The sequence below is a fragment of the Bison bison genome, unplaced genomic scaffold, assembly GCF_000754665.1.
Source record: "Bison bison bison isolate TAMUID 2011002044 unplaced genomic scaffold, Bison_UMD1.0 scf7180017864347, whole genome shotgun sequence".
In the NCBI taxonomy this organism is placed as follows: domain Eukaryota; kingdom Metazoa; phylum Chordata; class Mammalia; order Artiodactyla; family Bovidae; genus Bison; species Bison bison.
In genome coordinates, this window is record NW_011494919.1 from 1,338,644 (window position 1) to 1,354,000 (window position 15,357).

At 36.0% G+C, this 15,357-nt stretch overlaps 1 protein-coding gene across 1 annotated transcript in view; it reads right to left on the reverse strand.

The window, feature by feature from the left end:
• Positions 1-15,357, reverse strand: part of GPC5 (glypican 5) — a 908,679-nt gene that overhangs the window by 359,643 nt on the left and 533,679 nt on the right. The window contains 1 exon segment of the mRNA XM_010854706.1: positions 7,676-7,796. Within this exon segment, the coding sequence (XP_010853008.1) occupies positions 7,676-7,796 (121 nt within the window).

A 15,357-nucleotide genomic window follows, 5' to 3' on the forward strand; every position in this document is an offset into this window, starting at 1 on the left:
TTTTCCCTAATCTGATGTATTCAATGTCATGTTTCCTGGACCCTGTATCTTCTCATTTCTTAATTACTGTTTGCCAAAGCTTTATACAGAAGGTATACAATATACAAATTTGTGTATTTTTACTTATCAGTAAAACTTTTTAATATACCCTTATACTTGATTGCTATTTCAACTACGTATAGAATTTCAGGTCAGAAATCATTTGTCCCATAATTTGAAGGTATTGCCTTTCCATTTGCTTCTAGTATTCCTACCAATAAGAAATTACAGATCTAATCACCTTTCTTTGCATGTATTTGTGTGTATTTTGTTCAGTTGTTTTCTTCCACTGGAAGATTTTAGTATCTTCTTTTCAATATTCAAAAATTTCATAATTATTTTTGTATGTGTATATGTGTTCATTTATTGTAATGGTTGCTTGGTGGATTCAATCTGGAATCATAACTTTTCATTTCTGGAAAAAAATGATTTATTATTTAAATGATAAATTCCTTCTTTGTATTAATTTGGTTCTTTTCTAAGAAATTCTTATTATAAGGATCTCCTAGAATAAAATTTTAACATATCATCATTTTACTTCTCCATTTCCTTCTCTCTTTTTTGTGTCATTATTTTACAGAATATTTCTTCGACTTTATCTTTAAAACCCATATATTGAATTGTAAATTTTTACATATTCTTAATTTCCAGAAGCTTTTTCTTATTCTTTTATAATTTTTTAGAAGCAACGTATTATTGTTTTAAGGATACAATTTATTTATGAATTTTTTTGGAGGGTATTCATATAGCTTTTTGGACTTCCCAAGTGGCACTAGTGGTAAAGAATCTGCCCTCCAACATCTCCAGGAGATGCAGAAAACATGGGTTTGATCCCAGGGTTGGGAAGATCCCTTGGAGAAAGAAATGGCAACCCACTCCAGTATTCTTGCCTGTAAAACCCCATAGACAGAGAAGACTGGTGGGCTACAGTCCACAGGGTTACAAACAGTCAGACATGACTGAGCACACATACACCCATGTAGCTTTTGTGTATTTGCTTCTTCCTATTTTGTCTGTATTTTCCCATTTCTTTTTTGTTAGTATTATGCTTTAGCATGTTTTTTCATACTTTTCTTCAGTGCACCAGTGATCCTTAATTGTCTACTGATATTGGGCATTAGGAACTACCTGGAAATTATTGTATATGTATAAGGTATAATAGAGGATTTCACCAGCAATGGGTGTAAACCCAATTGGTATATGGAATTATTTGCCCTAGAATTTATCAGTTTCTTCAAATAAGAGTTATCTAATTTTCTACATGAGTGGTTTGTACTTGCATGCTGCTGCTGCTAAGTTGCTTCAGTCGTGTCTGACTCTGTGCAACCCCATAGACGGCAGCCCACCAGGCTCCTCCGTCCATGGGATTTTCCAGGCAAGAGTACTGGAGTGGGGTGCCATTGCCTTCTCCACTTACATGCTGGCATTCTGTAAATAAGCTGGTCAGTTTGTGACTTTTCACTTAGGTCCTCTGTTTCATGTCTTGTGATTCACTCTGCTCTGTATTCTGGCAGCAGTTATAAGCCAAGAATCATCCTATTAGAGTTTTTCCCCAGAAAATACCCCTCCAGACTGCAAGGGGGAAAAAGGAGTTATTTCTACTTTTTGAATATTACAAATAATGCTATCAACATCTGTGTACAAAATTTTGTGTAAAAATAGGCTTTCTTCTCCCTTGGATGTGTACATAGCAGTGGGATTTCTGAGCATATAGTAAGTCTATGTTTAATCTTTGGGAGAACTATCTATTTTTCAAAGTAGTTGCAAAATTTTACATTCCACCAACAATGTTTGAGGGCTCCACTTTCTTCACATCCTACATTCGCTATTTGTCTTTTTGATATAAATCAAAATTATTTTGAGACAAAGATACCGATAAAGAGGCTCTCAGCACACACCCAGTGCCTACAAGAGCTGGGATTTGGTCATTTGCCTTGTGATAACTCAAAAGGCATGGCCTTTAGCGCCTAGCTATACTGTGGCAAGTGAATTTTATTGAACTAAAAGAAAATTTATTTTTAGTTTTTTAAAGTTACCAAATGGGTAGTTACATCTACTAATTGTCAAACATTACTTTTCTTACTTATAAATGAGAACTATTTATAATATAAAGCTATAGAAATCTGATTTCAGTGACAGATGGCTATCATTTGGAATCTCATTTTGTGAAACAAGCCATACTTCACATTGCATTTTAAACAGAAAGATTAAATATTTTAATCCTTAAATGGCTGTTGTTTGTTCTAATCACCTAAATAAAAGTATAAAAGTTTGTCCAAAATTTTTTCAATATGTTTGATAAACAAAACCTGGCAAATAAATGGCTTAAATCTTACTAGATAATGATGATGTAAATACAGAGTAAATACAGAGTCAAAATTTTACCCAACACAAAACAGCTACATACTCTTTAAATGATAATATATAAATTACAAATGGCCAATCCAAATCGCATTACTTTCAAAAAGAGATTTTAAACTTGCATTTCTAGTTGATTTTACACTAATTGAAATGGTGGGTTTTATGCTGACAATTGATTTTTTTAATGAAATGGCCAATAGTGAAGTGAGTGCATTATATTAAACACTTCAGAAAGCAACCTTCCATTGACTTTACTCAGACCAAACAAATTGCTAAATTAGATAACTGTTCAAAATTATTCAGTGCATTTCAAATATTTTCTGCTGAACCAAAAGTTAAATGGGCTTTGGTCACTACTGCATTGCTAATACAAAATCAAGAAGTGACTATCCTTCTGGAATATTAACACAGTCAGCCTGGGGACATGACATTGGTGTGTAGCAGAGATCAGGAGGAAGGAGTCAGGGTGCTGTAGTGACTTTCTGAACAAGGAAGGAAGTTGGTACAAGTGGAAGAAGTTCACAGTCAGCTGACACTTTGTGGTCAAATAATTTCTAATTAGGAATTGACCAACTGGCTCTTTGTAGCAGTGATGTTATTAACAGGAAAAGGTTTCCTAAAAGCATTTTATAGTAGGTGATTTAATGAAAAAAGTTTAGACAGTTTCAGGATTCAGAAATTTTGAGATACTAATATATTTTTAAAATCCTGTGTCATTATATTTTGTATTTATAAACGCTAACCTTATCCATTGAGATCTCAATTAGAATTTCATCATAGCCTATCATAGCTATAAAGTTACTATTTATCATACTGGTATCTTAGGAAAACATTTGAAATAAAAGCAAAAAGGCAATTTAGCATTGTTTTTTCCCACATAAAAGTCTCTCATCTCTGCTTGAACCCAGCAGGTTGTGATTACTGAAATATATATTATAAAATATCTACATATTTTGTAACTTTAAACAAATGGTTATGATCATTGCTTTTCTCACATTTAAAAATCAAATTTATTTTGTACAGGAAGACATTTTTCTAAAGAAGTTATAGTCTCTCTATAAAAATGAATATTTAATAGAAACCAATAGTAACTTATATGCATTGGAATTGTTCAAAGAAATAAAATATTACTTAAATCTACTACTTTTAGCAACACTGTAACATTGGTTTTGCAATAAAAGATTTATAGAAAATTACTATGATATTACTTTTTATGTTTCATATTGAAAGCAGGTAAAGTAGCTTCTAAGCAATGGGTTATTATCGTTCACAGCTAACAGTGCTTAGCAGTTAGGATTTTAACCACTGACATCATTTTCTTTGAAAAATAATAGATGTTATTTAATGCTTCTAGATAAATTGCTGCATAACTATGACTTTTTTGCTGACAACATTGCCTAAACATAGTCAATATGAACAAGAAGTTTCAGAATAAGTTTACTAGAAGAAAAAATCTGAATTAAAACTTTCATATATTTATTCTCTCAGATGTTCTAAGAGGAATCAAGTGCTATTTCCAATCTATTGTGTTCATGTGCTCGGTCGTGCCCAACTCTTTGCGACCCCATGGACTGTAGCCCGCCAGGCTCCTCTGTCCATGGGATTTTCCCAGGCAAGAATACTGGAGTCAGTTGCCATTCCCTTCTCCAGGGGATCTTCCCAACCCAGGCATCAAAACTGCATCTCTATGTCTCAGGCATTTGGAGGAGGATTCTTTACCACTAGGGCCACCTGGGAAAGAAGCCCTTCCAAACTATTATCAAAAGGCAGTTTAAGCTGCTGCAAGCATCTGAAGAAAGTTTGTTAATCTTTTAAAATTCCTACCTTTAGACAATTCCTCACTGGAAGGTTAATGGCTAAATTATATTTATTACAGGTAGTTTTCAAAAGTGAATGCCCGCTTTACACAGTGACTGTGGAATGTAGGAAACAGTAGATATTACCTCTGAGGGTTTGTATGGTGGCTTGTCTAGTGAAAGACGCCAGAATCACAGATGAAGGAAAACCGGGATTGGCTACCTTCTTGTCTCCAAGGTCTTGTTTTCAATTCAGAAGAATCTGCAGAGGCACTGAGTGGACTTTGAGATAGTCCCTGAGGACCAAGCTATAACCCAGAGTTTCATTTATATTGAATTTTCTTTCAAATTTTTTTTTGGCAGGGATTAAACATAGGGCTTATTCTAATCAATTAAATAATATTAAGGCTGTTTTTGCTATGACCTTTCTCTAGGAAAACTTGGAAATTCTTATAAACTGTTTTCTAATAAAAATATTAATTTTGGCCTTTCTTAGAGTACTCCCAGGTGATGAACTAAGGGTAACATTCCTAAAATGCTGCTACTTTGGTCCCTAGAGCACCATACTATTTTCTAACACCGATGTGCAGTCACTGCCAGGATCTCACATATACCCTCAATATGTAGGGGAAGCTGACACATACACTTTGCTTCACATATAAATTCCTATAATTTTCAAGGAGAAAAATTTAGCAAGATTTATCAAAGTACCTAAAATTATTAATGAAAGGACTCTTGGTTACAATACACAGAAATTAATGGCAAGAGAAAAAAGTTGTGAAAAGATTTATATCTAGCAGATATTCCTATTATTAGGAGTCTTTGGAATATTAGGAGTCTCTGGAATAGGTGAATTTAACTCAGATGACCATTATATCTACTACTGTGGGCAAGATTGCAGGCAGATTCTTTACCAGCTGAGCCACAAAAAGTTAATATTACTAGATACTTTGTCTGTCTAAGATCAACTCTCTAAGTATCTACAAGGCACCACATACATTTAAATAAATAATTTTTCCATTTGAAGATTTTCACAGTATACATTTTTCAAAGCATTCTGCTGTTTTATATTCTCCTCTAATGGTTTTGGTGTAAATTCTAACAGGAAAATAGCAACCACATACAGTCTCATGACTTAAATAGTATCTGTATAGTGATGTTCCCAAATGTGGACTTCCAGTCCTGGGACCATCAAAGAACGCTGGGTACACCTCTGGGAAGTCTAACAGGCATCTCAAATTTAAGAGAACCATTCACGGCCAACCAAACCCAACAACCAAACCCCAGACCTCCTCCACTTCAAGAATTCCTTTCTTTCACGTAATGATACTATCACCTCACCAAACCTATTTATCATCCTTATACTCTCTTTCCGTTGCTCCAATTTCCAATCCATCAACAATTCCTGATAACTCCACTCACCATAAATTCATCCAAATTCATCCACTTCTCATATTATTCACTCTTTTTATTCTAGTCCCAATCACCATGATTTACTGCCTATGTCCCTTTCTTTTTCTATACATGCTCCTCAGGGTCAAATTTTCCATTGTAAAGGCAAAATTATCTTTATAAAACATAAATTAAATTGTACCATCTTCTGCCCAAAGCCTTTAAATGGTTTCCTTTCCTACTTAGGAGAAATCTGAAACGCCCTACCAGAGCCTATCAGATTCCCCTTAATTTAATTCATGTTCTTTTTTCCCCTGTACTTGTTTTGCTTCAGTGACATGGTTCTCTGTTTGTCCTCCGAATACAATTAACCTACTCCTGCCACAAGTGCCTGAATGCATTAGTTCCTCTGTCTCAAACACAGTTCTCCCAGATTTTCCTATGATTTCTTCCTTTCCAGTGACTCCTTGCCACTCAGTTTCAACCCAGCAGTATCCTCCCCACCCCCAGAGAGGCCTCCACTAGCACTCTCTCAAGTGCCTTTCCGACCTCATCCTGCTCTATTTTCTTGATTTGTCTCTATTTTTAGTTATAGACATCGCATTTTCTTTTTTTCTCAGAATATAAACCTGACAAGGGCAGGGTTGTGTCTGCTTTGTTCACTCATGTAACCTCAATGCCTTGTGTAGAACCAGGTCTACAGTGGGAACTCAGTAAATATTCATTAAATACTTGGCATAAATTAATGATTAAGACATTTACAAAGTGGTTTTTTCACAGGAAAATCCCTACCCACTTGTTTAATGACTCTAAGTGCAAAGATTACACTGTGGAAAATGAGGTGTGTTCAATGACAGACCAAGAAGAAAGGTGTTTGAGGGCTATTAAGAAATGTTTTGCTAAACATATACTTAGATATGCAAAAAAGGACAAGAGGAATGATTATTTATCCCTATGATGAGAGAAGGCATTTTTATAGTACTGTCAATAAATGCATTTAATATCTATAATGATTTTTAAAAAATGAACTACCAAGCATAAATAAGTGATCACCTAAATCTACAGATTAAATTCTGAAATATGTTCCTATTTCTACTCCCTCCCTTGTTCCATACTTTGTCCCAAATTAATAAATTCTCACTTCCAGAAGATGACTTTCCAAACCTTTTCAAACCTGATCCTGTCGTGGATCCTGTTAACTGCACCGGATATTACAACTCCCCCTGCCAGGACACTCACATATTACCAGCAGTCAGAAGTCCGGCAAAAACAAAATTTCTCCTGATCTTTTCAGGAGGGAACGTGTTCTAAGACATTAAAGGTGGCTATTGTAGCAAAACCTGTACAAAATATTACTTTATGCTATCTTCTGTAAAAATCTAAACTTCAATCATATCATCCTAGTAGACTTTAAAAAGACAGATCTCAAAGGTGGCATTTTATTTGATATCTTTTATAACTCTAGAAGGAAACTTAAGCATGAATAATTGGAGATCTGCATACTAATATAAAGATGAAAGAATGGGACTCAATTTAACTTGAGTGCTAAAAAAAAAAAAGTGGGATTATTTCCTGCTGCCACTTTGAAAACGACATGGTTTTGAAAGTTATGAAGCAAGAACGGGCAAATGTTATGCCAAATGGGCCACATATCAGTAAACCCTCCTGTGAAGAACTTTTAATAAACCCTATATTTTGAGAATCTATTTATTCCTTTGTGAATATGTCTTCTTTAATCTGTGTACTCATTTTTGCACAGCAGCTCCATTTCTTATCACCTATAACAGGACTTCCCATCTTTTTTCTACCATATTTGTTAGGGATGAAGCTTATCCTGAGAGTCTCATTATTTATTGAAATCCTAAAGCTAAGTTCTCTTTCTATAGATACTTAACTATCTGTTAAAATACTGCTGCACACTACATATGAAAATCACTCAGCCAAGTATTTACAAAACTCTAGATACAAATAATTTCTTCCAATATTGAACTTCAGATAGGATTTTCAGATAGGATTTACAAATTGATCACATCCATCACTCATTCTGTATCATTCAGTATAAAAATACATAGAACATCAGCACTTACCTGAATAACATGCCTCAGTTTATCAATAATCTGATTTATCACAGGATCGGTTCCTTTGACTTTAACTTCAGGATTTCCAGATTGGGCTTTGAATCCATTTCCAACAACACGCTGAGTATAGCTAACAAAGTGAAAAGTGAAAGACACGTGACTTAATAATCTGGTCACAGTATTCTCTGCCAAAATTTTTGAACAGATTTGAGTTCAGACTTTTACTCCTTTAAGAATATATAATAATGTATTTTTTCTTGGAATTAAACCTGGCACAGCTGCAATATTTATTTTCCCGGTAAAAAACTTAGCATGCAAATAGAGACTATTTTATTGTTATCCTCTCAAAAGACCCAACCAAAAATTGGGTTTTTAATGCTACTTACCAATATGCTGGAAAAAGTTAATAGACATCCTAATATTTTACAATTTCTTGCTGAATTATACATATTCTGAATCCATATTATCTAAGCACTTTATTTCGTTTTATACAGCATTTAGATGAATCTCAAATTATTTTACATATTGGACTACAAAAGAAAATATATATGTGTGTGTGTGTGTGAGAGAGTGGAGATATATATATATACACACACACACACATATATATACACATGTATATACCTACATACATACACATGGGCTTCCCAGGTGGTGTTAGTGGTAAAAAACCCTCATGCCAATGCAGGAGACATAAGAGACATGGATTTGATCCCCTGGAGGGTCAGGAAATCCCCTGGAGGAGGGCATGGCAACCCACTCCAGTATTCTGGCCTGGAGAATCCCATGGACAGAGGAGCCTAGAAGGGTACAGTCCGTAGGGTCGCACAGAATCAACATGACTAAAGCGACCTAGCGTGCACACACACACACACATGCATGCACACACACACACACACACACACACACACATATACATTGTTGTTGCTCAGTTGCTAAGTAATGTCTGACTCTTTGCAACTCCATGGACTGCAGCACTCCAGGCTTCCCTGTCCGTCACTGTCTCCCGGAGTTTGCTCAAACTCATGTCCATTGAGTCAGTGATGCCATCCAACCATCTCATCCTCTGTCGCTCCCTTCTTCTGCCCTCAATCTTTCCCAGCATTAGGGTACTTTCCTGTGGATTGGCTCTTTGCATCAAGTGGCCAAAATATTGGTGCTTCAGCTTCAGCATATATATGTGTATATTTGTGTGTTATAGTTGAAATATAATGTCAACTTATTATTCATGCAAATATTTAGATTCACCAGTCACAAAGATGTACTAAGTATCCCTTCCTATATTCCAGTCCTTTGCTACGTGACTGGGATTATAAGAAGGTACAAGACTCAATTTGTCTTCTCACACTGTTCTTTATATACCTGGGAATACAATGTATTAATTAACTTGTTCATTCACGCATTCATTCATTACATTTTATTATTTTTAAAAGTTTTAATTCAAATTCCAATAATATGACTTATCCTCATTTTCCTGACAGTGTGGTATAGCATAAAGACAAGTAAATAGCTAAAGCACAGCACTAAGAATGAAAGAGATGTTCAGTATGTCATAGGATTAGTTAGAAGGAAAAGCACATGCCTGGTGAGAGGTAAGGATAACACAAGTAAAAAACATTGAACGTATGGAGAAGGACATTTAGACCAAGACACTCAGGGAAAAACTAAAGGAGAAATTATGTCTTGAGTTAGTCCTTGGAGTATTAGGGAAAAAGATAGGTCTCAGATGATGTAGTTCATGTGAACTCCAGGGCAAAAAATGACCTTCCAGCAGGGGAAATGGAAAGAGAAGAATATCTAGGCTTTCATTTACAAAGGGAGAGAACAAATGGGAGACAGTATGAGGCGGGGGACATGCCCTGAAGAGTCCATCCCCTTTTTGCTTAAGACTCTCCTCTGAGTAATATGTCTGCTTACATTAAAGTATCATATAAAGTGGCCTCAGAGACTTCAGGAAGCATTTTCACATATTTGTAATGTAATGTGCTTTCTCTATATTTGAATAGAATGTCACAATTATCCATGTGCACCCTCTGAATTTTCTACAGCAATGGAAAGTCTTTGAACAGATAAAAGCAGGTTCCACTGTTGAGAATATGGCCAAATAAAAGGAGTTTCAAAGAATACTCAGTTATTTGCAAGATAATGCAAACTCAATGATCAATTTTCAAAAATAGTTACAAATCTGGTCCTTCCTATGATAATAAATGGTGGAATTCTTTGATAAGGATAACATCAATTGGATATGACAAGAATAAAAATATTAATAAATCTTTTTATTTTTAAAACAAACTTGAATCCATTTCTTTATGCAGAAATAGGTTTATAGTTAGGTAATCCAGTATAAATTAGGAACTTGGCAATATCCAATAACAAATAGTAGAGGGAAAACAATTATGCATATGTTATTAACATCTACTAATGCTAAGGCTCTTCAGTTAGAAAGAATCAAGTAAACCATAAAGTGAAAGTGAAGTCGCTCAGTCGTGTCTGATTCTTTGCGACCCCCATGGACTGTAGCCTATCAGGCTCCTCAGTCCATGGAATTTTCCAGGCAAGAGTACTGGAGTGGGTTGCCATTTCCTTCTCAAGGGGATCTTCCCAACCCAGGGATCGAAACCAGGTCTCCTGCATTGTGGGCAGATGCTTTACTGTCTCGGCCACCTTAATGTCTTGGTAGCACAGTTATATATTCCTTTCAAATATTTCAAACTGATGGTGCATGTGGGTCTTTCATTAGTGTTTCATTTATTAATAATCATGTTGAATAATATGAATAAATAACTAAATAAATGCACATCTATGATTCTAGGCATTGTCTTAATGACTTCCTTTGGAGTCTGTCAGTTTATCTCCATGAGAAGCATTTATTGTAGCCATGAGATCGTGCCTCATAAACCTCAAAGTATAGGAAGTATCACTGACTAGGCTACTAGTCAATGCTACTTTGCTCTGAAATCTATTTTTTCTCTTCTCCAACCAATGACTGAGTGCAGCAGAGGTACTAATACAAACCCATTGCTGGAAGACATGGGATTCCCTTGATGGCCTGTGTTGGCTCAGGATTCCCTGAGCCCTTGCTGACCATTTCTTAGCCTTCACATCATGCCAGAAAGATTCCACTCAACCTTCCTTTTGTCTCTCTTTCACTCTAGGTCACACTTGCTTCATGGTCAACAGCTCTTTCAGCCTTACTCAGATTCCTCTCCAATTTCTCTCATAGGCATTTCCCTAACAAAATCCCTCTTGTGTTTAGTCCTCCTTTGGTATCTGCTTCTAGGAGGACCTAGACCAATACACCATATAATATTTGTACTATAATTATCCCCATGCTATAGATTGGGGAATCTAAGATAGGAATAGGTTAAGCAATTTTCCCAAAACAGCATTGTTGGTTAAGTATACAGCAAGGATATGAACCCAAGGATGTGATCTCTAAATACAATCACTCAATAATTATGAATGTAAATTCCTGAAGCCAACTAATGCAAATTAGAGATACAATCAGCTTGGTGCAAAGTATTTTTTTGTTTTTGTTTTTTAATTTTGATTTTTTACTGTTAACTACAGCCTTTCAAAGGCTTAACTGTTATAATTAAAAGAGAAAATATTATTTTCTTCAAAAGTCTCTTCAAAGAACAGCAGCCTATTACTGTAAAGAGTTGAAGTAACAGTTGCTGTCAGGGTGAGAACAAACTAATATACTACAAGGTTGCCTTAAGATAGTTCTATGTTTCTCTTGAAATACAGACATATTGTCATAATGGAAATTGAGACTTCTCTCTTAATTTTAAATAAACACTTCTTTGATTCACATCTTGCTTTATTTAAAAACCATGAAACTTTCTTTTAACATTAAATATGAGGTTTCACATTAGTGTAAAGACTTTATTATTTTTATTTTAAATTTTCATAGTTAATAACCTAGATTAAACTTATCAGAATTACAATTAATCAAGAATCTTTTTTCAAGCTAGTATATTATTGAATAGTTCGGGATCACTATTATCATATATTATTTAAACAAGACAAAAGTACCGAAAAGAAGGACATTTAATATACTTCAAGTTAAGCATGCATGAATAAAATTAGGCATTCTTTTATATTTATTAAGGCTAAGAACAACAATGCAATAGTGATATGTACACACCAGAATGATTTACATGAAAAGAGATGACACTAAGCATTGGCATGGATGGAGGGCAATTAGAACCCTCTCTCTTTGAGGATGGGAACTTAAACTGATATAAACCACTATCTGATGTGTATCTGGGTATATACTTAACCAGAAAGGCATAAGAATGTTCAGAGAAGTACTATGCAGAATAGCCCCCAATTAGACAGTACCCAAATATTCATAAACATTGCATGAGCAAATAAATGGTTGAATATTTACATAATAGCATACTATTGATATATAGCAGTGAGAATGAGTTATAACTATACTCCAAATTTTATAAGCTAAATATGAAATGAAAGAAGCAATATATGGAATATACTGTATGATTCTATTCATTAAAAGTTTAAAAATTAATCAATGATATTCCAAATCACCATAAGTGCTACTCTAAGAGATAGTGCACAACAGGTTGAAGGGGTTACTGGGGTTCTAGCAATGTGTTTCTTGATTTGGATCCTAATTAAACAAGAGAGCTCATTTTGTACATTAAAAAGAGAAAAAAAAGACATGAAATGCACAGGGCTTCTCAGATGGCACTGGTGGTAAAGAACCCACCTACCAATGCAAGAGACACAGGAGATGAGTTCAAATCCCTGTGCCAGGTATATCCTGTGGAGGAGGGCACCACAACCCACTCCAGTAGTCCTGCCTGGGAAATCCCATGGACCACGGACAGAGGATCATGTCAGGCTACAGTCCATGAGGTTGCAAAGAGTTGGACACAACTATTATTTGGTTACGCTGGCTACACTTTATGCATGTATTTTCAACCTAAACAAAACATTTACGCTGAAAACTTCTTGTGCTCTTTTTCCTAATGTGTATACAACAGACAAATTTGCATTGAACAAGGTATAAAGAAAAGATCAACATAGGCATTTCTTCACATGGGCTAAATGGTTTTGTCATCACTAAATGACTAATTTAGGCTGCTAGTTCAACATAAAAACTCCCTGCAAACTTTAATTTGCATGCAAAAAATACAGTTACTAAATCAAATCAAAGTTCTTCCAACAAAGACTTCTTGAGTTTTTAACAAATCATTAATCACTCTTTTTTCCTCCTAATTTTACAAGTAATGGATAAAACATTTCAAGGCTCCCTACAGAGGCTTCTTGACTTGAAAAATTACTCACATTTTAGTGAGAAGGAGAGAACAAAATACACACAAAAATGAGGCAAGTATTTCGTGAAGGAAGTAACAGACCCACCATTTGTGCCTATTTCTTCTGAGCAGGTCTGGGAATGTATGACAGCAGTTTAATAAGAATACTCACTTCACAAGAAGGACTGGTTTCTCACTAACATGGAAAAAAGGCAAGTACAGATACATTTACATTCTATAAAAATGTTTTAAAATGTTGATGAACAAGATTCCAGTTCTCTTTCTATTCAACAGATGAAATATTAAAAAGAAGTGCTAATGTACCTACATCCAGGACAGTGAAGCCGGGCATGCTGCAGTCCACGGGGTCACAAAGAGTCGGACTTGACTTAGCCAGTGAACAACAACAGATACATCTCCACACGGTGCATCATTAGGAAGTCATTTCTCCTCACTTTACTAACATTTCTTACTTGAAACATGACATGCCCTATGACATTAATTTCATTTTATTGAGAGTGCAATATAATTTGTTTCAGATTCACATAAAAAGTATGGTACTTTTCATGTGTACTTACACCATTTCAGGTGGAAAATATATAAAATCTGACCTTGTAATTCTTTGCAAACTAAAGTGGTCGAACATAGAATCGTTTTCTAACTTCACTGGGACAAGGTACAAGAAAACAATCACTGACAAGAGATGAGGAAAACACCTGATCAGGGGGTTTCTCTTTTTACCATTATTGCCATCTTTATCAGAGGTTTAAGACCAAGAATGGGAACTGTGTTTTTGGTGGTGGTGGTAGGCAGTAACAGTAGCAGTAGTATTAATAGATGCTTTGTTTATTGCTTTTGTGTCTGTCTTGGTTCACTTCAGTTCAGTTCAGTTCAGTCGCTCAGTCATGTCTGACTCTTTGAGACCCCATGGACTTCAGCACGCCATGCATCCCTGTCCATCAACTCCTGGAGTCCACCCAAACCCATGTCCATTGAGTCAGTGGTGCCATCCAGCCATCTCATCCTCTGTCATCCCTCTTCCTGCCTTCAATCTTTCCCAGCATCAGGGTCTTTCATATGAGTCAGCTCTTCGCATCAGGTGGCCAAAGTATTGGAGTTTCAGCTTCAACATCAGTCCTTCCAGTCAACACTCAGGACTGATCTCCTTTAGGATGGACTGGTTGGATCTCCTTGCAGTCCAAGGGACTCTCAACAGTCTTTTCCAACATCACAGCTCAAAAGCATCAATTCTTCGGCGCTCAGCTTTCTTCACAGTCCAACTCTCACATCCATACATGACCACAGGAAAAACCATAGCCTTGACTAGACAGAAATTTGTTGGCAAAGTAATATCTCTGCTTTTGAATATGCTGTCTAGGTTGGTCATAACTTTCCTTCCAAGGAGTAAGCGTCTTTTAATTTCATGGCTGCAATCAACATCTGCAGTGATTTTGGAGCCCCTCAAAATAAAGTCTGACACTGTTTCCACTGTTTCCCCATCTATTTCCCATGAAGTTATTGGACTGCATACCATGATCTCAGTTTTCTGAGTGTTGAGCTTTAAGCCAACTTTTTCACTCTCCTCTTTCACTTTCATCAAGAGGCTCTTTAGTTCTTCTTCCCTTTCTGCCATAAGTGTGGTGTCATCTGCATATCTGAGGTTATTGTATTTCTCCCGGCAATCTTGTGCTTCTTCCAGCCCAGCATTTGTCATGGTGTACTCTGCATATCAGTTAAATAAGCAGGGTGACAATATACAGCCTAGATGTACTCCTTTTCCTATTTGGAACCAGTCTGTTGTTTCATCTCCAGTTCTAACTGTTGCTTCCTGACGTGCATACAGGTTTTTCAAGAGGCAGATCAGGTGGTCTTGTATTCCCATCTCTTGAAGAATTTTCCACAGTTTATTGTGATCCACACAGTCAAAGGCTTTGGCATAGTCAATAAAGCAGAAATAGATGCTTTTCTGGAACTCTTTTGCTTTTTCCATGATCCAGCGGATGTTGGCAATTTGGTTTCTGGTTCCTCTGCCTTTTCTAAAACCAGCTTGAACATCTGGAAGTTCATGGTTCATATATTGCTGAAGCCTGGCTTGGAGAATTTTGAGCATTACTCACACTAGCGTGTGAGTTGAATGCAATTGTGCAGTAGTTTGAGCAATCTTTGGCATTGCCTTTCTTTGGGATTGGAATGAAAACTGACCTTTTCCAGTCCTGTGGCCACTGCTGAGCTTTCCAAATTTGCTGGCATATTGAGTGCAGCACTTTCACAGCATCATCTTCCAGGATTTGGAATAGCTCAACTGGAATTCCATCACCTCCACTAGCTTTGTTCGTAGTGATGCTTCCTATGGCCCACTTGACTTCACATTCCAGGATCTCTGGCTCTAGGTGAGTGATCACACCA